Source organism: Myotis davidii, unplaced genomic scaffold (assembly GCF_000327345.1).
Source record: "Myotis davidii unplaced genomic scaffold, ASM32734v1 scaffold415, whole genome shotgun sequence".
Lineage (NCBI taxonomy): Eukaryota > Metazoa > Chordata > Mammalia > Chiroptera > Vespertilionidae > Myotis > Myotis davidii.
Window position 1 is genome coordinate 4890572 of NW_006287951.1, and position 23880 is coordinate 4914451.

Sequence of the window (23880 nt, forward strand, 5' to 3'; positions counted from 1 at the left end):
GTGTCCCTGCAAGAATGAGGTGGGCACAGAGGGCCTGAGGGAGGGAGGGAGGGAGGAAGGAAGCATTTGAAGAAGGACGGAAACACATAGGGAAGATGGGACTATCCTGCAGGTGAGTGCCAGGCTGGCGAAGCGGTGAGGGTCCCGCCGAGATGGGGTAGCACAGACAGAGACCTGGCAGCCAGGATTGCTGAATTTTCTACTGTAAATCAGCAGTTTGGGATGTGAAACAGGAACGAGTGGTGGGAGGACAGTGAAAAGAAGGCGTTTGTCTACTAAGTGGAGTATCTGAGCAAGAAATCCAGGTCAGGGAGAAAGGCATGTGAGGGTCGAAAAGAGTAAGCAGTGAGAAAGGAAGGCATTTAGAGGCTAGAAGGGACAATGGGGTCAGGGGTGGGTGTGCAGAAAGATAAGGGTGAGATTAAGTTTGCTATTGGGTGAGAAGTATAAGTTTTCTCAGCCACTTAGGAACCTGCAGATCACTATATAAAAATTACCATTACTGCCCTACAGCTGCAGTGTGGTTCCTGTACTTAATAGTTAACATTCTTCTCCCCATCACTCTTAATTTTAACTTTTTTTTTCTCTTCTCATTTGGTTTGAACATCCGGAGATTTCCCACCCCCTCCTATTCTGAGGTCGTTGATCCTCAACCATGGCGGCACACTGGGCTCTACCTGTGGAGCTTAAAAAACAAAACAAAAAATAGGTGCCTAGGCCCCATCTCAGAGACTCTGATTTAATTGGCCTGGATTTTTTTTAAAAAAGCTCCCCAGGTGACCTTCCCATAGGAGCAATGACTGCCGTTCATTTGTTGCCCATCCTGGGAACCGCTTGGTGAGCACAGGCCTACTTCCCTAGCAGGGCCCTCTTACAAGCATGGCTAAGCATGAGGACTCAGGCTCTGTCTTATCTAAGTCCTCCGTTTCTTAATATGCTGATGGCGATAACTGTAATGGCCACAAAATGGATAAGATAAACCAGATAATGTAACATTTATTCACACTACCCCTGGCACAAGAAGTACTCTACAAATTATTAGTTTTGTTGATATTTGTGTTGTGATTATGTTAGCATTTAAAAAAATATGCTGTTTTCCTGTAGGACCACACAAGTTAAACTTAATTTCTTCCCCGCACTATTTATTTTGTATCTATACATTATTGCTTAATGAAGAAAAATTGTAGGCTTTGTTTTTAAATTAAAAAAAAAAAGCTCCATGTTTGTAGTGATTACATGGAGCAGGGTTTGGTGCTACAGTGGAAAATGGCAAGGGCTACTTTTCTAAATATTTAACTTTTCAATTTGCTTGGAAAGAAAGTAGCCAGAGGTGGCTCTGTCAGAAACCCACAGGTTACATTTCCTAAGGGCTGTGTGGACCATGATTTCCCTAGAATCTCATTGTCGCGGGAACCTTTCCAATGGTGGTTCGTTTTCTCTTTCACTCTTTCTTAAGACTATTTATGCAACACCTCTGCACTAATCATGGCGTGTGGGTATTGTTTTAAGTGTTAATTAAAAATAATCAAGCATAATCGGCCCCTTACGCCTGTCGTTCAGCCTGGCAGGTCCTTAGGGCAGGGGTGGGCAAACTTTTTGACTCGAGGGCCACAGTGGGTTCTTAAACTGGAGGGGGGGCGGGCGGAACAAAAGCATGGATGGAGTGTTTGTGTGAACTAATATAAATTCAAAGTAAACATCATTACATAAAAGGGTACAGTCTTTTTTTTTTTAGTTTTATTCATTTCAAACGGGCCGAATCCGGCCCGCGGCCGTAGTTTGCCCACGGCTGCCTTAGGGGGTAGCCCAACCTTTCTGATGAGATGCCTGCCCCCACCACAAACTGATGGTTCCAGAGGTAAAAACTCTCACTAAAGCCAAAATTAAACTTTTAATGACGTTAGCCTACTTGCATTTACAAGCAGTGAAGTGTGTCATCTTTGTGTTGTTATTTATGCAGCATTAACCTTTTTCTCCAGATCATTGAGACTGAAAATATGATGGACCGAATTGTGACTGGCTTGTCTGAGTCTAGTGTCAAGGTGCGGTTAGCTGCTGTCAGGTATGAGCTTTCAATGGTCTGAATAAAAACCCTTTGCCATGTGTTTAACCTGTTTCCTTCCCGGACCTTCACCAAGTAAGCACAGAATCCAGGTGTTACTCGAAAGTCTGCTCAGGTGAATTCAGTGTTAACATTTAAGCCGAGAAGCGAGCCTGGAAAGCCCACCAAGTGTTCTGAAGTAGTTGAATTAATAATGTCTGTGGCTATACCTGAAGTGTATACTAGTGATTGTGAAATGCCAAGCAGTGTGTTTGAAAAGTGTAAGTTTCAGCTTCTTGTGAAGCTAATTCTGATTATTCTTTGTAGATGTTTGCACAGTTTATCTAGATCTGTGCAGCAGCTTCGAACCAGCTTCCAGGATCACGCCGTGTGGAAACCTTTAATGAAGGTAAGGAAAGGAAGGATCAGCAAGTAACAGCCATTCCCACGGAGCCCTTACTGAGCTGAGGTAGCTGATGGCATTCCGTGGTCTAGGAGTATGTGTGATTTTTGTGTAGAGCATTTTAAGCAGTTACCTCCTCCAATCTCATGTTCTAAGCATCTTTACACCTGCAGAGTGTGTTTCTGAGGTCAGCATCTCATGTGACAGGGAAGTGCATGCTTAGTTTTCTTTTATTAACTAAAGCTTGAGTTACTCATCTGCTCTCCCTGTGTGTTTAGTATTACACTTTGGACTTACACCCAAAGTCATTTTTGTAATTTTTAGTTCTAAAAGGAAAGGAATCTGCCATTTACAGATATAATCTGTTCTTAGTCTTTTGTCATTCCCTTGATATTTTTTATTTATTTATTTATTTATTTTTAAATATATTTTATTGATTTTCCACAGAGAGGAAGGGAGAGAGAGAGAGAGTTAGAAACATCGATGAGAGAGAAACATCGACCAGCCGCCTCCTGCACATCCCCTACTGGGGACGTGCCCGCAACCCAGGTACATGCCCTTGCCCGGAATCGAACCCGGGACCCTTCAGTCCGCAGGCCGACGCTCTATCCATTGAGCCAAACCGGTTTCGGCTCCCTTGATATTTTTTAAATACAATTGTTGCCTCCTACTTTTCTAACTTCTTTTTGTCTTAGGTCTTTTCTTGAGAGGGAATAATGTTTTTCAGGTCAATTAAATTTGAATTGAGACTTAGAATAAAAGCACAGTCAGTTTGGCCTCTGTTCCATCTTCATTTTTCTCTTTAAATGAACATACACCTTGCATTTCATAATCAGAATTTTTTGTTTTTGTTTTTTTACTACCTGCTAAGAAAGCCTCTGGGTATAAGAAGGCTACCAAGTTTTTTTTACTGTAGAGCTCTTGCCTTCAGCTTAAAGCATCAGGGTTACAGTAGAGGCATCACTGTGGTAGAAATAGTCAGGGGAGGTCCAGGCAGGAGGAGTATGGAATGGACTTTGAAGGCAAAAGGAAGGAAGGCAGAAGGATTAGCCAGAGAGAGGAGCAGCATGAACAGAAACTTTACATTACGGCGTGTGCGGGAAGTGTAAGGATGCCTGTGACCAGGAGAGGGGCGGGCTAGGAGCCCCAGGTGAAGAGTTAGACCAGTGCTGCCTTCAGATGAGTGACTTTCCTATTGACTCTCTTTCTTGTCCTTAAAGTACACCTTTTTCATAGCAGCTTAATCTTTATTTATTGATTCTGTGTATTCACGATTTTCTTTAACTGTTCTCTGTTTCCCAAAATAACTTTTAAATATTTCTTCTGGAGCCAGTTTCTCTGATTGCTCGGCTAAGTACCCCTCTCACATATGATTCAAAAATGGAGCCCTGGCCCAGCCTGTGTGCCTCAGTGGTTCAGTGTCGGCCTATGAACCAGGAGGTCACGGTTCAATACCCGGTCAGGGCACATGCCCAGGTTGCAGGCTCAATCCCCAAAGGGGGCATGCAGGAGGCAGCCGATCAATGACTCTCTCATCATTGATGTTTCTCTCCCTCCCCTTTCCTCTCTGAAATCAATAAAAACATATTTAATTTTTTAAAAAAATGGAGCCTTGGCCGGTGTGGCTTGGTTGGAGCAATCTGGGAGGGTTTTGTGCACTTGGGTACATGAGGGTATAATTACTATCAAACTACTACTTTGTTGCAGTTTTAAAGTATAGATACTATTAAAAGCTCAAAAGTAAATCAATAATTTAGATATTTCAGTTCCTCTTACTTCAAAGTCTGTTTGCGTGTCTATTGATTTTTCCTCTTTTACTTTTCCATGCAGTTAACTATTGGTTAGCAAACCACAAGAGAATAGCCATTTGATTTTAATTAAAATTTTTTATTTGTCATTATTTTTTGTTACTATTTTGGTGAAACTCTATTTGGTCAGTGTGAGAGGTCAGCTTCCAAATTTTATGCTGTCTTACACTGCATTGAGGAAATGTTTTTAAGAATTTCACAGACTCTCTTCTGTTTTAGTTTATCATTCATTGTTATCTAATTTGAAAATAAAACTTGATAAAAGCACATTAACCTCTATAAAATAATAAATATTTTAAAAAGTGAATCATATCAAGCAAAACAACTTTTTAAAGCCTTAGTATGCACTAACTTATTTAAACCAGTGATTCTAAGTAGTGTAATTTTGGAAAATGATTATTGCTCTTATTTTGCCAACCTTCATTGAACACCCATTTTGTGCAGTGTCATTTGGTTGATACAGGCCAGGGTAAATTAGATCATAGATCTGTAGATTATTCCTTCAGACGCTGAAATTTGTTAATAGAAAAGGGGGTTGGCGTGTCTACACATAGAATTTGAACAGTGTGGACAGTAATAAAGAGCCTACAAGAGGCCATAAACAGTGGCACAGGGGAGGATAGAATGACTTCTGACTGGAAGGGCGAAGGACTCCACGGAGGCTTCTGGAAGGAGATGGCCTTACAAGCATGGGTACAGGGTGCGCCTGAGAGATAGAGAAAGGGCATGGAAAGGCAAGGGCAGGTGAACAGTGTCTTAGAGGGGGTGTGGCAGACAGAGATCAGCACGCATAACAGGAGATTTATTTTATCAACTAGCTAACAAGTCACAGGAAAGTTAAAATACAGTATCTTAGGAGAACTGCTTCTGTTTTGTAATTCTTGATTATTCTTAACTTGGGAACTTCAGGCTTGATTAAACTGAAGAAAGCAGATAATATATTTAACTCTTTTTTTTATTGTGTTTTTTTTAGTTTTTTGTTTTTGTTTTCTTTGCGATTCTCCATGTCCAGTTTGCATAGCGAGAGCTCCTAGGACGCCTTTTGGGATGACAAGCCTTATCCGGATTTGCTCCCAAATGCAAAGGGTTTAGGTGGAGTGGTTAGTGCATAGAAGTGGTAGTGTTTATGAAGCCTTCCCTCTTAGAAACTGGAAAGAACAGGTTCTGATAATAGTTAGTGGTGGCTAACATTTGTCATCATGTTGTCTTCTGAGTTGAGTGAGAGTCTATGGCATTTAGTTTACTCTAGACCTGCCATATGCCTGATTTTGTGCCTGATAACAACAAAAACTATAGCAATAAATTACCTTTTTAAAAATCTTACTTATATAGCCTTTACTGTGTGCCAGTTACTAGTCTAAAATCTTTTCATTTATTGATTCTCACGAAAACCCTATGAAGCAGGTACTATTATTATCCCCATTTCACAGCCACGGAATTCATATACCTATGCAGTGGTTGGCTGAAATTTTCACTCAGGAAGTCTGTGTTCTTAACTTTTTGCAATTATGCTTCCCTTATTGTTCACTGTATCACATTTTATCCTAAATAGTCCTATAAACAAAGTGTTGTTTTCTTTAATTCCTCAACTCAAAAGCTCAGAGAGGTTAAGGTGCACATATCTCATAAGTGGAGGAGTCAGAGTTGTATCCAGGGCTATGTGATTCCAGTCCCCTCATTACCTGGCCTGTGCAGCAGCTTAATCCATCTGCGCTCCTGGTCAAACAAGTCCTACTAGGGACACATCGGAAAGTTTTGGGCCCTTGGGCAATTGTGTGTTTCATAAATGGCCCGAGGTAATAAAGTAGAATGTGCTAACTTTCCCCAAAGCAGTCCCACGATCTTTAAACCTTTGCATGGGGCACCCCTCCCTGCCTTGCCTGTCTTCTTTGTGCAGCAACTCCCACCCTGGCAGTGGGGCTGTAGCTTCTCCAGCAAGATAGGTGTGGGGCCGTAGTCAGAATTATTGCACTAGGTAAAGGCTCATGATATCAGGTCCATCTTTCCTAACCAGGTCTCAAATACAAGAAATCAGGATAAATTTGGGTTTTCCTCATTCTTATGATCTCACCTCCATGTTTCCAAACCATTAATAGTACCCCTTTTTTAATTCCCTAGGTTTTGCAAAATGCACCAGATGAAATCTTAGTAGTAGCATCTTCCATGCTATGTAACCTTCTTCTTGAATTTTCTCCAAGCAAAGAGGTTAGTATTGATTTTCTCTTCCTAGACTTTGCCTGGTCCTGCCAGGGACTTAATCAAATAACTTTCTTAGTAGTTTACACTGAAATTTGAAGACTAGTTTTAAAAACTACTTTTGATGCTGCAAGAAGGAGGGTAGCAAAATAAATAATTTTTAAATATGGTTATAATTTTCTGTTATCGCTTTTATTCTGCCTCGCATATTCAGATTATTTAAAAGATATTATAGTTTGCATTCACTCTAAACTGCCTGTAAATCTAAGAAATAATACACAAATAATAGACTATTTTCAAACTGTCATTACTAATAAATTAAGACAATTTTGTAAAACCAGGATTATAAGTAATTTTTGCTGGCATGAGAAAAATAATCTTTTTTTTTTTAATTCTCACCTTAGGAGTAAGGGTATTTTTCCCTTGATTTTTATTTTTTATTATTTTTTAATATACTTTATTGATTTTTTACAGAAAGGAAGGAGAGGAATAGAGAGTTAGAAACATCAATGAGAGAGAAACATTGATCAGCTGCCTCCTGCACACTCCCTACTGGGGTTGTGCCCACAACCAAGTACATGCCCTTGACTGGAATCGAACCTGGGACCCTTAAGTCCGCAGGCCGACGCTCAATCCATTGAGCCAAACCAGTCAGGGCTCCCTTGATTTTTAGAGAGAGTGGTAGGGAGTGAGGGAGAGGGCAAGAGAGAAAGAAAAACATTGAGTTGAGAGAGACACATGGATTGGTTGCCTCCTGCTCTCACCCCAACCGGGGCCAGGGACTGAACCTGCAACTGAGGTATGTGCCCATGACCGGACTCAAACCTGCAACCCTTCAATCTTAGAGCCAATGTTCTAACCACTGAGAAAAATCGGCCGGGGCCAGAAAATAATCTTTTTAATGGTTGGTGTTACTGGTAGTTGTTTGGGGAAGGATTACATGTGTAGATATTTTCCCCTTGTTTTATACATTTTATGAATTATTTGAGCATGTATTATTTCTATAGGGAAAATTAAAATCAACTTTAATAAAGGAAGGAGAAAACCTTATCCAGTTAATGTGATCATGTTAAAATATCTCTGGTCTGCCCAGTCATGAACTGAGGTTTAGACACTGTCTTTTATTACGCATTTAGTAGACCCATTTTGGTTGAACTAACGTGTCTGCATTGTAATAGCTACAGGCTTCTGACTGGTAATTAGGAAGGCTTTAGTAACAAGGTGGAGGTTCAGAGACAGTTATTTACCAGCAATAATCTTGGAACAAAAAGGAGAGACTGGCAGTTATTCTGAAGGATGACAAAGGCAAGATAAGATGCCAGGGCTTCCATCAGTTCTCTGCCCTGGTGGCGGCGATCTTGGTCTGATGAGGAACTGGTTGCAGTCAGTGTGACACCGTTAATCATCCTGCATAGCTGCTGTGATGCCTCAGCTCCACCTTCAAAATATTTAGGCTCTGGTTACGCAGTAAGGTAGATGAGCTCAGGTGTGGGATCACTAATACAACTGGTTTTTCATATTAAAAATAACTGGACTATAGTTAGCAGTACTGTATTGTATATTTGAAAGTTGCTGAGAGAGTAGATCTTAAAAGTTCTCATCACAAGGGACAAAATTGTAACTGTGTGATGGTGAATTTTAACTAGACTTATTGTGGTGATCATTTTGCAATATATACAAATGTTGAATCATTATGTTGTACCCCTGAAACTAATATAATGTTATATGTCAATTACATCTCAATTAATAAGATATATATTTTTAATGCAGTTACTAGAACACAAATCTTTTTCTTAATCTTTAATTTCTTTATTGGTTAAGGTATTACAAATGTGTCCTCATCCCCCCATTAACCCCCAACCTCCCCCCCCCACACTCATGTTCTCATCCCCTTGTTGTCTATGTCCATTGGTTTGGCTTATATGCATGCATACAAGTCCTTTGGTTGATATCTTACCCCCCTACCTCCCGCCCCCCAACCCTCCCTGGCCTTCCTCTTACCATTTGCAACGGCGTGGATGGAACTGGAGAGCATTATGCTAAGTGAAATCAGCCAGTCAATGAAAGAAAAATACCACATTATCTCACTCATTCATGGATAATAGAGACCATTATAAACTTTTGAACGATAATAGATACAGTGGCAGAGCTGCCTCAAACAGAGTGTCAAACTGCAGCGGGAAGGCTGGGGAGGGTTGGGGGGCAGGAGGTAGGGGGGTAAGAGATCAACCAAAGGACTTGTATGTAGTTTATCTTGGGTTCCATTCTGAATCCGCCTGTTGCTTCATCGTCACAGCTTGGAAAAACACATGAGATAGTGAGGTCTGTGCCTGCACAGAGCTGGAGCGATGCCCTCTCAGGATGGTGAGATCTTGAGCCTGTGGAACCAGGTGGTGGGTCATGAGTATGTGTGAAATGTACAGATGGCTAGGATATCTCCTGAGTCTCTCAGGACTACCAGAAAAACAGGAAATGACAGGGATTGTTTGTGTTTTTAGATTTGAGAGAGAATAATTGTCCTTGCCCTTCTCAAGGTGATTTTTATGGCCACCTCACTCCCTGCTCTGTGAAAGTTGCTTGGACTTGGGTAAGAGTGCAAACAAAATCATAAGCAGAGTGCCAGGGTATGGACACATTTAGTTCACAAACCTGACTTAAAGCCTTGTGTTTTTCCCCCCTTTCTGATGGCAGCCAATTTTAGAATCAGGAGCTGTAGAGCTACTTTGTGGATTAACACAAAGTGAAAACCCCGCTTTACGAGTGAATGGAATTTGGGCTCTTATGGTACGTTTCACACTTTTATGTATGTCGTCATTGCAAAGAGAATAGAGCTATTTTCAAAGTTAAAACTAAAGAAGGTACTATTTGAAACATGGAGTTTTCTGTTTAAAAAAAACTTAACTATTTTAGCCTAGTTTCCTTTTACTTATTTACTTTTCGTTATTTTTAATTGTTGACAGCATTACAAATGTCCCTTATTTCCCCTCTTTGCCCCCTCCCTCCACTTCCCACCCTTCCCCAGTCCTTCACCACACTGTTGTCTGTCCATGGGCTGCTCATATACCCATATAAATTATTTGGTTAACCTCAGTTTTCTAATGACCTAGGACCTAGCAGACTCCATATTCAGCTTTCAGATTTAAACATAAGCAAGTTGCTTGGCCACTGTGTGCCTCTGTTCAACTAATAAGAAAAGTGGACAGGTTGAAACTTGACTTAAATTAATTTTGGAAAACAAATTTTCCTCATCATGAACATATTGATATCCGTATAGAGCTCCCTACTTTATTTTTTTATTTTTTATTTTTTTGTTAATCCTCACCCTAGGATATTTTTTCCATTGATTTTTAAAGAGAGTGGAAAGCGGGGGCGAGAGACAGAAAGAGAAAAACATCGATGTGAGAGAGACATATCAATTGGTTGCCTCCTGCATGCCCCCACGACTGGGAGCTGGGGATCGAGCCTGCAACCGAGGTACGTGCCCTTGAGCCAGGGATCAAAACTGGGACCCTTCAGTCTGAGGGCCAACACTCTAACCATTGAGCAAAACCCGTTGGGGCAGAGCTACCTACTTTACAAAGCACTTTTGTGACTTTGGGTTTTTTTAAATTTTTATTTAATTTTTTGGTATTATTTATTTATTTTATTGTTGACAGTGTCACAGATGTCCCTCCCTCTTTATCCCCCTGTTTCCAGCTCCTGCCCCACCCCGGGCCTTCACCACACTATTAACTGTCCATTGGTTATGCATAATAAGCAAATACTTTTAAGTCATTTTCAAAATGCATGGCACAGTATAGTTGTTAATAAGTCATTTTGTTATTAGAGTACACAGAAGGCAACTTGATAATCATAAGGATATTCTCAAAAGTAATAATGGATTTTGTATTTATTTGAGAAATCTTAAAGATACTCAACTGTCTGTGTAGAAAGTAATCATATTCCTAATAAAGGAATATATAGAAGTGACAGTTATCTTTCTCTTGACAGAATTATAGGTAATTAATAGGAATCAGAAAAATAATGTGACATAATTAAAGATTTTTTGCAGATTCTATTAGTACTTTGAAAATAATCAGAGTTACTATTTTTTTAAATATATTTTTATTGATTTCAGAGAGGAAGGGAGAGGGAGAGAGAGATAGAAACATCAATGATGAGAGAGAATCACCAATCAGCTGCCTCCTGCACACCCCCAACTGGGGATCGAGCCCACAACCCGGGCATGTGCCCTTGACCAGAATCGAACCTGGAACTCTTCAGTCCGCAGTCTGACGCTCTAACCACTGAGCCAAACCAGCTGGGGCCAGAGTTACTATTAAAAATACAATTTAATAAAGCAAATGTAGACATAATTCTTGAAATTTCTTTAATCCTTTCAGAACATGGCATTTCAGGCTGAACAAAAAATAAAAGCAGATATTTTACGAAGCTTGAGTACCGAACAGCTGTTCCGGTTATTGTCAGATTCAGATTTGAATGTGCTGATGAAAACATTGGGACTTCTTAGAAATCTCCTCTCCACTCGGCCTGTAAGTAAAACCACCCAGGCTTCCAGATGAGCTACCTCTGCATATGCATCGGAACACATTGCCCTCCCCTCTTCTCCCAGCAACATCTACCCCCAAGTGTGATCGAAAAACTGCTTCTTCCCAGAGAAGCAAGGAGTTGTTGTCTAGACCTGTCCCCTTCATAGGTGCTCTGGAAGCTTCACCATATATGGCCACCTGACCCTGCATTCCTTCACTGCCTGTCTGTCTCCCTCTCCTTCCGCCTTGCTGCATATGAGCTGTCTTAATTGGTTACTTTATTCTTACCTGGTTTGCAGGCCATGTGGGTGTTCTTACCAGCCTAAGTAATTATCTCTGGGGCTTCTGATTCTTTCACTTTAGACAATCCCCTCAGGGCCATTCCATAGACACACACCTCACACTCCCCCAGCCCACAGTTACCGGACTGACTGCTGAAGATGTCAGTGTGGAGAGCAGTGGATGTATGTCAGAGCAGGAGAGGCTGAGCCTTGCTCTGAGGTCCCTCTCATTGTTCTTTAATGGTCCCTGAGCAACATTGTCGGGGGCCTTTCATGTAGATGAAAAAACATGAGTGGTTTCTTCTCTGTGCCTCACTTGTTCTTGTTGTTTTTATTCAATTTATTTAAAGAAAAAAACCAGTTTACCCATTTCTCCCATCCTACCCCCTCTGCCTCTGGCAGCCACCAAACTGTCTCTGTATCTATGAGCATAATATTCTTATTTATATAAACATATATCTTACATATTATTTATTATGTGTTATTATTTATATTTCACTTGTTTTTTTAGTCTTCTTTATACATTTATGCTCAAAGATAGCAAGTATATCTATACCATGTTTTCCCCATCTCTGGCTTTCACATCTCCCTCATCCATTTTTATGTGCCTACTTTTTCTTTAATATATTTGCATTTGATGATCCTATGTGATTATAATTCCATATTCTATCAAGCCAAGTCTACGCTCTCTTCATCTTAAAGTCATAAAAAAAAATGTTGAAGGCAAAATGCAGTTTCAAACACAATTCTTTGGCACCTAGTTCTATATGCTATGATGTTCTCTTTGAAGTATAGTTGTATATTTAGAAGCCTCTTTTCTCTCCTGTGGGATTTTTTCTTTGTTCCCCAAGTGGTAATTGTGGATTTCCCATTGTTTTGCAGCATATAGATAAAATCATGAGCACTCATGGAAAGCAGATTATGCAAGCCGTCACTCTTATTCTGGAAGGGGAGCATAACATTGAAGTCAAAGAACAGGTATGTGTTCCCTTCCTTTGAGGAATATCTTCTGATTATTCCAAGAAAGATTTGAATTCTTCCCCTTGGCCCTGGCTGGTGTGGTTCAGTGGGTTGGGCGTTGTCCTGTGCACCAAGGTACTTACCCTTGACTGGAATCAAACCCGGGACCCGTCATTCTGAGGGCCAACGCTCTATGGCAAACCTTTTGAGGTCGGCGTGTCAGCATTTTGAAAAACCCTAACTTAACTCTGGTGCCGTGTCACATATAGAAATTTTTTGATATTTGCAACCATAGTAAAACAAAGATTTATATTTTTGATATTTATTTTATATATTTAAATGCCATTTAACAAAAAAATCAACCAAAAAAATGAGTTCGCGTGTCACCTCACACACGCGTGTTATAGGTTCACCATCACTGGTCTATGCCAACTAAGGCAGGGAAGGCTTCTTGGAGGGAATGACACTGAGTCCAGGAGCACAGTCAGTCAGGAATCACTCCAAGTGAAGAGAAGTGGAGATAATTTTCTCCAACTTTAATCCACATTTTGTTTCCCTTTGTGTTCCTCTAGAACAGCGGTTCTCAACCTGTGGGTTGCAACCCCTTTGGGGGTCGAAAGACCCTTTCACAGGGGTCACCTAAGACCATTGGAAAACATATATATAATTAAATATTGTTTTTGTGATTAATCACTATGCTTTAATTATTCAATTTGTAACAATGAAATTGGGGGTCACCACAACATGAGGAACTGTATTAAAGGGTTGCAGCATTAGGAGGGTTGAGAACCACTGCTCTAGTAGGTTTCAAAAAAGTTTGGGTTCTAATTGCACGTGGCTAGTGGACAGGGCTCAGGCCTTCACCCAGAATGTCATGCGTTTGTGAACAAGTAGCATTTGGAGAGAGAGGGCGGGGACTTGCAACACTTCTGAAGCTTCCACCAAAGAGACGACCCCTTTGAGGAAACCTTGTAGGGAAGTAACAAGAGCTTCTCTCGGAAATGGAGTTTTCAAGAAAATAAAATTATGTTTTCCCTTTCATTTATGTGATAGCATGAACTATAAGACATGCCTGCCTTTGCCCAGCAATGACTTATGCCAGGAAAGAAACCACTGAAATGTTTGGGTTCCTTGGGCTTGTTGGCAGTGAGGCCAGGGAGTGAGAAATTAAGACATTCAAAGTGGAATGTGTGAAAATCCCAATTTCCTGGGAAATGGCTCACATTCTTGAGAGAGCTGAGTCAGGGACTTCAGAGTCCTCCTGATCACTGGCCCTTTGTTCTTTCCAGACACTGTGCATCCTAGCCAACATCGCAGATGGCACAACGGCAAAAGAACTCATAATGACCAATGATGACATCCTGCAGAAAATCAAGTATTACATGGTAGGCCTTTGTTTCCTTTCACTGCTCTACACTAGCCGCACATTAGAAGGCAGGGACTTCTAACAGATGCAGGGAGCTCTCTTCTATTGTGAAGAAGAAGAAACATCAGCAAGTCCTTGAGGCTGTGCCATTGGCAGTGTTACCACCCACCACCCCAGTCACCACCCCAGTCCCCCCAGTCATCTGATTGCCTCCCTCTTATTCAGTGAAGACCGGGGCGTTTGGCTGTCAGCGTCCCCAAACCCTGTCCTCCCTCAAGGCTGCATTCCTATGTGGAGGATCACTCCAGCCCTCTGGCACCTGTTCTTTGATCCGTTTACTTTCAAACACAATCTGCCACCTGCTTCCAAACATTTCAGCCACCAACTCTCATGACGATGCCCTGGATCTTACCACCAGAAACTGCCTGTTGCCAAAATGTGGCTATCAAACATTCTTGCTCATTTCACTGTTGATGTCTTCTTGCAGCACCCTAAACATGGTTGACCCTATGTTCTCTTTGCCATATCAGACCTGACTGCTATAGAGTATGGCACAGAACTAGGCTGGCTGGTTTCTTATTAAATTCATTCCAGAACCCAGATAGGCACTCAGCACTGCCTAGTGCCCTCCTGTGGTTCTCCAGCAAGCTGGCACCCTTATTCTCTCTCTCTTTTTTTAAATTATTTTTCCCCATTGATTTTTAGAGAGAGTTGGAGGGGATAAACAGAGAGAGAGAGAAACAGTGATTGGTTTCCTCAAGCCCGCAACCGAGCTACATACCCTTGACCAGAATCAAACCCGGGACCCTTCAGTCCATGGGCCAAGACTTTATCCACTGAGCCCTGACCGGTTTGGCTCAGTGGATAGAGCGTCGGCCTGCGGACTCAAGGATCCCAGGTTCGATTCTGGCCAAGGGCATGTACCTTGGTTGCGGGCACACCCCCAGTAGTGAGTGTGCAGGAGGCAGCTCACTTTTTGTTTTATTAAGAGAAAAGAAGCCAAAATCCTTCAGTGGTTCCCTGTTACACCTTGAATAAAATCCATCCTCTGCTATGATGGCCTGTGAAGTCCCACATGACCTGACTTGCCTTCCTTAGTTCACACCAGCTATGCAGCTCCTTCGTACCTCAGACCTTTTCAGGAACTTCTCCTTCCTCTCAAAACCCTGAGCCCCTTCCTCTTTGTACAACTGACATCATCTTCGAGTCTCTGCTTAAATGTCGCCTCCTTCAAAGAGATCTTTTCTGTACACTCCACCTAAATTAGGTTCCTACTCCTCCACCTTCCAGTTTTCTCTATCACAGCAATTTGTTTCTGAAAACACATTTATTTGGATGAATGATGAACTTACACATAGTAAATGCTTATTGTACTGTATACAAGTTCATTTATTCAACAAATATGGCCTGAGGCTAAGAGCAGATGATAAGTTTTGTTTTGTTTGTCTCAGTGGAGCCCAAGCTGGACACCTCCTAAAAAAAGTGTTGGCTTGTAGGAGAAAAGACCACTAATCATAGAATGTAATTGAGGAAGCCACATCCATTTCTTTGTCTCTGCTTAGTAGAAAGAGAGTCCTGCATGGTCAGATAAGTCTGTCCTAGCATATATCACTGGCATTTCTCAGATATGAATAAATTATTTAAGTGTACCGGGGACTTTTTTGTGGGTTTGTGTTTTTTTTTTACACCAGTAGGAAAACCACTTGTAAAGACTGTTTGACCATTGGGCCCTTTTTCATTTAGGAGAAAGCATAAATGATAAATGATCCAAATAGTTGTGCTTTCAGTACATAAAGAAAAATAAATAGAATTGTGTTTCAAACCAATAGGTGGCTCCTTAACAATAGGAGACATTCAAGATAAACCAAATGGAGTCAAGTTTTTGGAGATGTTCCTACAGAAATTAGAGTAATTTGAATCAGATTATCAGCAGTTGAAGAGATAAATACCAAATGCACATCCATCCAGTTTATTGGCTGCTGGTGACCTGAAGGTTTTCTAATAGAAATAAGGCATAGCTTAAACCTAAAGCACGGAATTTTCATGTCAGTGTGGATTAAAGGATAAGTTACAGACGCCGCCTGTGGCCCTGGCGGTGCTTTGTGTGGCAGCCAGAGGTTGTCTAAAATGTGAATGAGTGTTTGGGCAAGGCTTTCCCTGTTTGCCAGATTCTCCACCATTTCCTATTGTCTTTAGTCCAGTCGGTTCACCCATTAATGCTAACTTTGTGGCCCCTCAAGACATTTGAGTTTGAAGCCCCTGCTTAAAACGTTTAGGCTATTGGGATTGCTTATAGTATGCCACAAAAAGATGGTCTAAAATGAGATTACCTCCATTTTTGTTTTCCTTTTCTGCATCAAATAGGGTCATTCACATGTCAAGCTGCAGCTTGCCGCTATGTTTTGTATATCAAACCTCATATGGAATGAAGAGGAAGGTAAGAGATTGGTGAGATTTGTTCTGAAATGATGGGAAGGAAGTCCCACTCAGGGAAGGCAGCAGGCGCCCCTGAGATCTTGGGTTGAGGCACTGCTCACTGGGCCCCAAGCACCCAACAACGTCACCCTGAGAAGCTGTGGGACTAGCCTGAGTCAGCTGGAAGTTAACACTGAGCCCCCACCTTAAAGTCAACACTGTAGAAGTAAGTGATAGTCCCTGCTCTGAGGGAGCTGAGGAGGAGGGGGGCAGGGAGATGCACTGAAGAAGACGAGAGGTGGGAGTGAGTGGGGGGACAGGCCTTTCACTGTTGCAGAGGCATGCATGTCAGGACTACGGGCACGTAAGCTTAATGGAGAAGAGGGTGCACTGGTGAGAAAGGAACAGTACGTGTGACGGTGAAGCAGGCAGTCTGTCAGGAGGTCCTCCACCTTGGCTGTTTACTAGAACCTCTGGGGAATTTGCACCAGACTAATTACATCAGAATCCGTAGGCGTGAGCTTCAGGCAAAAGAGTTTTTAAAACTCCCCAGATGATTCCAACCCCCAGATGCAGGAGCTCACAGGGTCTCGGCGCTGGGTTGGCTGCATAAAAATCAACTGCGGAACTTTTGAAGATGCAGATTTCTGGGCTCCATCCCTAGAGATTCTGGTTTATTCGGTCTAGACGGGGTCAGTGCAGGAGTTAGTCACGGAAGCTCTTCAGTGGGGAGGAAGGTGATTCCTCTGCTCAGCAGCTGTATCCAGAACAAAGCAGGAGGAGGAGAAACTGGATTCAACGTACAGACCCCAGAGTCCAAGTCTGGTGCCAGGGAAACGAGGCTGCCCTCAGGAGGTCCTAGTCTAGTTGGACGCTAGACCAGAGCCTTGTGAAGTTGGAATTGCCACACGCTAATGAGAGACAGCCGGAAGTGCTGGGAGGTCAGTGGAAGGTGGAAGAGAACAGAAAGAGGAGACCAAGACCTGCTGTGGGTAGGAAGAGCCTGGCTTGGTGGTGACAGAGGACCCGGTGCCAGGCTGAGGAAGCTGACTGGTCCATGGAGAAGTTAACTGAGAAGCAGACCTCAGGATGGACTGCAGGAAGGAGGGTCGAGAGGCAGGGAACCCAGTTAGAAATCTGTTGGAGAATCCAAGCCAGAGGGGATCCGATACACAGGGAGAGAGGAGGCCAAGGGGAAGGAGGGGGGACAGTGAAGAACACTGGTAAAGTAAGGCTCCAGGTTGTTGATTGTACACTAAGGTGAGCAACTGTCTGGGTCATGTGCCCAGTAACCTGTTAGCTTTAATCTCTTAGGTTCACAAGAACGCCAGGATAAATTACGAGACATGGGCATTGTAGATATTCTACACAAACTGAGTCAGTCACCAGATTCAAACCTATGTGACAAGTGAGTATCGAAAGGGCCTGCTTTGGGGTACATTGGATCCTCTTATGAAGAATTTGAATTGCTTAGCAATTAACATGGCCAAACTTAAAATCTTTTAGATTCTTGGATTCCCTTTTTAATTTTCTGTGAGCCAACTGTGTGACATTTGAGTAAGAGATAAACTAGTAATTAGCAGATTAATAAAGGTCCTCATCTTACTCTGAATTAACATGAGTCTGGGCTGTCTTGGTACCTGGAAAGGATCCAGAGGCCATTCCTTATATTCCTTTAGTCATTAGAATAGAAATGCATGTGGCTTTCAGAAAAGAAGGCATTCACTAATAAAACATTAGCTCAAAACTTCCCTGAGCACTGCCTTTTGCCTGTCTAGCCTGGCTGCTGGGGATACAGCAGTGACCACTGAGGAGTCCCTGTTGTCAAAGAGCTCACCCTTTCCTGGGAGAAGCAAGAATCATAATCAGAGATCCCTCTAACCTCAAAATAGTTAAAAGTGTTCTTCCTAGCTGTGTGCACTCCCTTATACTGCAGCCTTCACTTTTCAGCTCACTTCCGTGCATAACAATGACTACAGCAACGAGCATCAGCTCTCATCTCCAGATTCTTAAGCACAACCTAAGCCTGGTCCTGCCTTTCTCATCCTCTACGTTCCCCCTCCAATCCCATGCCCACCCTACCTGCCCTCTCCAGTATCACATCTTCGTGTTCATCTTGATTCACCAATTCATTCTCCTCTGCTCTGAATCCCCATCCATTCAGCAATGTTTGTTTTTTAATACTAACCTCCGCCAGGCACTGTTTTAGGCATTAGTGATATAATGGTGAATAAAATTAATGAAGTCCTTGCCTTCATGGCACTTACATTCTAGTACAGAAGACGGACAGTAAGCAAATAAATATGGAATATGATAGCAGGAAATGAGATTTACTATGAACAAAAAGCATGTGAGGGACTGGAGAGTAAGAAAATTTTCACACAGATTAGTCAATAAAGGCCTCTGAAAATGTGACATTTGATCAAAGACCTGAATGAAATGAGTCTGCCAGGCAGATGTTCAAAGGAAGAATGTTCCAGGCAGAGGGGGCAGAAAGTGCAAGGCTCTGAGGCAATAATGAGCTTGACATGTTCAAGGAATAGCAGGAAGATCCCTGGGGTTGGAGGAAATGAAACCAGGGGGAGAATGATAGAACGGAGCTCAGGGAGGAGGTGGTGAGCACGTGAAGAGCCTTGTAGCCAATAGTAAGGACTTTGGATTTCATTCAGAGTTTAATAGGAAGTCATTGGAGAGTTTTGAGCAAAAGAGACATTATCTGATTTGAAGTTTTAGAAGATCACTCTGGTGGCTGTGTAGAGAACCATCCGTAATAAAGCAAAAATTGAAACGGAGACTAAAGGCTGTTGTCCTGTGCATAAGAGATGAGGGTGGTAGTGGTAGACGTATTGAGAAGTGGTCAGATTCAGGACTTAATCTAAAGGCAGAGCCAACAGGATTTGCTCAGGGACTCAATATAGGATATTAAGGAAAGAGAGGAAAAGAAACTGCCTAGAGCAGTGGTTCTCAACCTTCTGGCCCTTTAAATACAGTTCCTCATGTTGTGACCCAACCTTAAAATTATTTTCGTTGCTACTTCATAACTGCAATGTTGCTACTGTTATGAATCGTAATGTAAATATCTGATATGCAGGATGGTCTTAGGCAACCCCTGTGAAAGAGTCATTTGACCGCCAAAGGGGTCGCGACCCACAGGTTGAGAACCGCTGGCCTAGAGTTAGCCTGAGCAACTGCATAGTGGGTTGTCCTTGACCAAGATGGTGAAGAATATGAGCAAAGTGGGTAGCGAGAGGGAGATCAGAAGTTCTTGTTTGGGCGAGCCAGCTTTGCGATGCCTATTTAGATAAACGAGGGACTTGGAAGAGTCGGGCTGTGCATATAAATACGGTGATTCAAGGGCAGGATGTAGTATCAGCCATAACTTGTTTCTGTAGAAAAATTTCCTTGTAAAACTCAACTCATAACTTAGAGACAGTTTGAATAGAGCTTTCTGTTCTGATGGGTTAGTCTATTTGAACTATCATTTTTATAGAGTCTTAGATAATTGCAAGAATATCCCTTAGTATACCACTTTTTAAACTGTAGATTATATCTATTACTTTGCTATATAGAAACTGCACTTGAGGCCAGCTTATTGTATGCCCAATCTACTTGGTATACTTTCATCAGCCAATAGTAACTGAAAATGTTAGCCTTTCCTCCATTAACATAGAAGGGAAGACCACTGCTAAAACCTGACTTCCTAATTCCCACAAGCTCATAACAGGAGCAGTAAAGGAGGCCCCCTCAGTCCTAGCTCAGAGGAAGAACACCTTTACAAGGATCAGGAAGCTCAAATTGCTGCCCACATTGCATCTTTCCTCTCCAACTATTTACCTTCTTTCCCAGTCACAACAAACGCACATCCCACATTGTCAGTGTCATTAGGAGAAGATCTACATGAGCTTGTAACCCGTTCTGAGGCATTGGAACCATGACAGCCTCATCCCATGAGCTTCTGGCCCCTTCTGTGCACCTTTAATCAGCACCTAAACACCTTCCTGGGTCAATTTTAGTTTCCCAAACCCTAAGCTTCCTCCCCAATGTCCTGTAGCACTGGGTAAAACCTGCATGGCAATAGAACATAATTCCAGATCCGAGACAACTCCATGCCAGTGACAAGGAAAACTATAGACCATCACTGGGCTGCAGCAGGTGTAAGGATGAGAGCAGCCCTGTCTAAGGGAACCACAGAAGAGGAATGGAGCCAGCCTGGTGTGGAAGTGTCTTCTGACTGCAGAATTCTGCCCCTGAGGGCAGGTGCCCAGCTGGGCTCACCCGGTTCCCTTTGGGGAGTCTAACATTTTAGACTTCCCCACTACCATCTTTGAGCCACAGCGTTTTCCCCCTTTTTAATACTTCTGAGATGAAGGCTGACAGGAACTTTGTGATTTCAGGGCCAAGACGGCGCTGCAGCAGTATCTGGCGTGACAGGAGCATCCGGGGCACCCGCAAGCATCCCACATCCTTGGTAAAGGAGGTACAGGAACTAGCCTCATTTGATTCCTTCTATTTGCACACGTCACCTTGGACTGCAGGGAGCTGTTTTGCAAAAGCAATTTGGTAGGCTTAGATCTCAAATTCATCTTGAGAACATATTTTTGAGGTAGTAATTTCCTCAGAGGACTGTTGTGTTTTGTTTTGGGGGGGTTTTCTGAGCTACCTGGACTCTTTATTAGAACAATCAATCATTTTCCTTTGGACCTACAATTTTTTGCCTATGCTGCAGCCACTTTGTGAGTGAGAATGAGTGTGTCTGTGCATACAGAGATGTATGTGTACGTGTGTGTGAGCACGTGAGTCAGGATGAATGGATGTGTGTGTGAGGGGGATACCTCAAAATTTTCTTTTCTTATTTTGTGTGAAAATCTCTTTTCTACAGATTTTCCAGGGTTTAAGCATTGCTTGCTGTATAAAATAACTTTACTGAATTATATACAGTTTGAATGAAATGTTATTTTAAAAACAAAACAATTGTTAAGTGTTCCATAAAGGTTATGTTGAATTTTGATCAGATGAATATTTGTAAGTAAAAAATATATGCATTTCTGAACCTCAACTTACATAGATTTTCTTTATAAAAGAACAAAGAAAAGAAAAAAAAAAAGAAAAAGAAAAGGTTGGCTATAGTTGGCCTGAATAACAGGCACGATATATGGTGCTGTGCAAAATAGTAAGCTAGCATCTTACTGCCGTCAATATCAGCCTAATTCAATAAGCTCTCAGACTTCCAGGTCGGATGGACAGGGTGAAGGAGAGTGAGGGGACAGAGTCACCATAGGTTTTTTGAAACATCAAAGGGAAACATAACTACTGATAGTGGAAGCCCAGCCATAACTCTGGGCTGCCCTTGGCAGGAACTGGGCACAGAGCGCCTCCCAGCCGCCCTCAACCTGCCATTGGTACAGCAGGATCTGGCAGGATCTGAACCAGTCACAGAACCTTGTGCTCAAAACTAAAGTAGCTCCTCACTTCCTGAAACAAAGTCTGGTCCCCTTGTGCTGCCTGAAGCAGCACACATCGCTGTGAAACTCGAGAACGCTCTTCAGACCATCTGTGGAAAGAAGCAAAGAGCAGGAGAGTGTGGAAAGCTGTTTTTCTCTTAGCGACACTGCTATTGAGTGTCCTTTTGTAAAAGGAAATAGGAATGTTAGTGAGAGATGCAGATAAGACCTTTTCCTGCAAGAAGCCAAAAACACTGAAGTTTGAGAGAAGGAAAGGGACTCTCCCTGGGAGGACCAAAGAGGAGTCCCTTCCACCTGCCGGGCCAGCTTCAAAGTGAACTCAACCGAGATTGCTCTTGACTGAAGGTAGAACCAGCCTTCCTTTCCCTTTGTTCAAAGACGGTCAAAGGCACTGTGGCCAAGAAGGGAGTCTGCGGCCAGAAGCTTGCTGTGGGCACATGCCACACAGGGTCCCGAGCCCACCAGCCACTCCTGATGAGGTCGCGCACATCGCGGGTACCCGCCACCAACCTGTCCCTTCCTTGGAAGATTCAAATATGTTTGATTGCTGATGAATGTTTTTAAATGTATTTAACGCAATTTTTCCTGTTCTCAACCTGACCACACGCGATTCAAACACAGAGATTTCCAAGTTGTTACTTTCTCAGAACATCATTGATTTAAAAATCTGTCCCAACAGGCACTTGGGTTTTGTGCAGCTGTCAGTGTGCTAATGTGAGGACATCCTTGCTTGGCACTTGTAACACAAAACAGTATGGAGTTGGTATTTAAAAGTACCAGGTAAATACACAGAAACCAATAACGAATTGCTGAGACAATCTTGAACCCAGATAGCATTAGGAAGCTAACAGCCCAATGAAATAACACGTTCACACTTAACCTCTGTGGATAAATCTTGCCTGTGGCTATAAACAGATGATCAAAGAAAAAGTGCTTTACTATAATTAACTTTTCTGATTTCAATGAAGGAAACGTATTTATTAAAACAAAGCTGTTTGCTGCTCTACACAGGTGCAGTGTTCTGTCAGCAAGAGGTGGGAGGAATGGGATGTGATCTTGTGTCTTCACCCAAGTTCTTAACTAAGCTTCTCGCTCTCTCTAATACTGCATTCTGTTTCTCCTTTTGTGCCCTGATTGTAACCCAAAACCTATGAACTAGAAAAGAATGTCCAGTTTAATGAGTTGCATTTTTTTCCCTTGAGCACTTTATGTGGAACAATACGTGTTCTCCTGGTAGTGTTTGAATGATATGATTTTAACACATGCTAATAAAAGCCAAGAAAGATCATGGCAACTTCTATAAAGGAGTCTGTTTTCCAAACGTCTGGAACGCTAGGAAACATTAGAAGATAGTATGTACTGGCTTCTGCAACCTGTGATTCTTGGTGAATGTGAAACCAGGAAATGACTTCACATTTCAGAGCGGGTGGCTGGTGCCGGAGGGTCACTACCGCTTCCAGGGGCCTCTGCAGCAGTCTGGGGGCCCCTCTCCTCCTGGCCTCCTGAAGGCCAGCAGACCCTTTACAGGTGGCCACTCCCAGCCACCAAGATGCCCCCAGTGTTGTGTCCCCCTCCATCCTTTCCTCTTCCACTTAGTATGCCACCTGGACTTGGGCCCAAAGCCTGGCAGATGACCAGCTGCACAGTGCATGAGCCGCCGCCGTCCCTCTGCAGGGACCCACAGGAACATCGCTGCCCTGCTGTTCCTGTCCCACCTCTAGAATGTGGAGAAGCACCTCCTATCTCTTGGTCTCACTAGAAACACGAAGAAAGCCAAGGACACCTGCCCCAGAGCGTGAGGGGAAGACAGGGAGGTGATTGGCAGGGGAGGGAATTCCCCTGTCGTAGAGGAAACTTGGAATTGAGGCCTGAGAGAGGAGTCGAATGGGAGACTGACCCCAGATCCTGATGGAGAGTCGACAGAGCGATCCCAACTCGTTGCCACCTGGTGCTGCCCCAGCCCTGCCCCTTTCCACTGACTCCCTGATTGCTGGGCAAAGAGGCACATGTCGGTTCCCAGCATGAGGGGAGTTTTGACCCATGACCTAACTTCAGAGGAAACTGAGGGGCACCCCAATCCCAAGGGCCAGATGGGGCCCACTTGAGCCACCTGCCTTTGCCCCTCTGGCAGCAGCCCGGGCTCCCAACCTCGTCTGCCAGGCACTCAGCCCTCTCGCTGAGAGGAGCCTCCCTGTCTCCATGGGGCTGGGCTGCCTCCACCCGGTCAGGGACTCACACCCCAGATGGCACCGTCCTGCAGCCCCAGGGTTTCTTCTGTCGGAGGGAGCCAGGCCCGGGCTCTGCCAAGGAATTCTGCCTGCAGACTGGGCGGACATTTTAGCCAAGCTCTGGACCCTTCTCCCTTCCATCTCCTACCACCTCCATTCCTCTGCCATGAACCTTGTGGATTCTGAGAAAA

The 23880-nt window shown here is 43.0% G+C and overlaps 1 protein-coding gene across 3 annotated transcripts in view; it reads left to right on the top strand.

Moving 5' to 3' along the window:
• The window catches only part of ARMC8 (armadillo repeat containing 8), a 57618-nt gene extending 34867 nt beyond the window's left edge, over window positions 1-22751 (top strand). For all 3 annotated transcript variants that reach the window (XM_006759821.2, XM_006759820.2, XM_015561392.1), the window contains 10 exons: window positions 1980-2062; window positions 2369-2450; window positions 6371-6457; window positions 9140-9232; window positions 10831-10980; window positions 12141-12236; window positions 13508-13603; window positions 15949-16021; window positions 17314-17407; window positions 20394-22751. In XM_006759821.2, coding sequence (XP_006759884.1) covers window positions 1980-2062; window positions 2369-2450; window positions 6371-6457; window positions 9140-9232; window positions 10831-10980; window positions 12141-12236; window positions 13508-13603; window positions 15949-16021; window positions 17314-17407; window positions 20394-20427 — 888 coding nt within the window. In that variant the 3' untranslated portion in view covers window positions 20428-22751. The remainder of the gene's footprint in view (window positions 1-1979; window positions 2063-2368; window positions 2451-6370; window positions 6458-9139; window positions 9233-10830; window positions 10981-12140; window positions 12237-13507; window positions 13604-15948; window positions 16022-17313; window positions 17408-20393) is intronic.
• Window positions 22752-23880: the final 1129 nt, after the last annotated feature.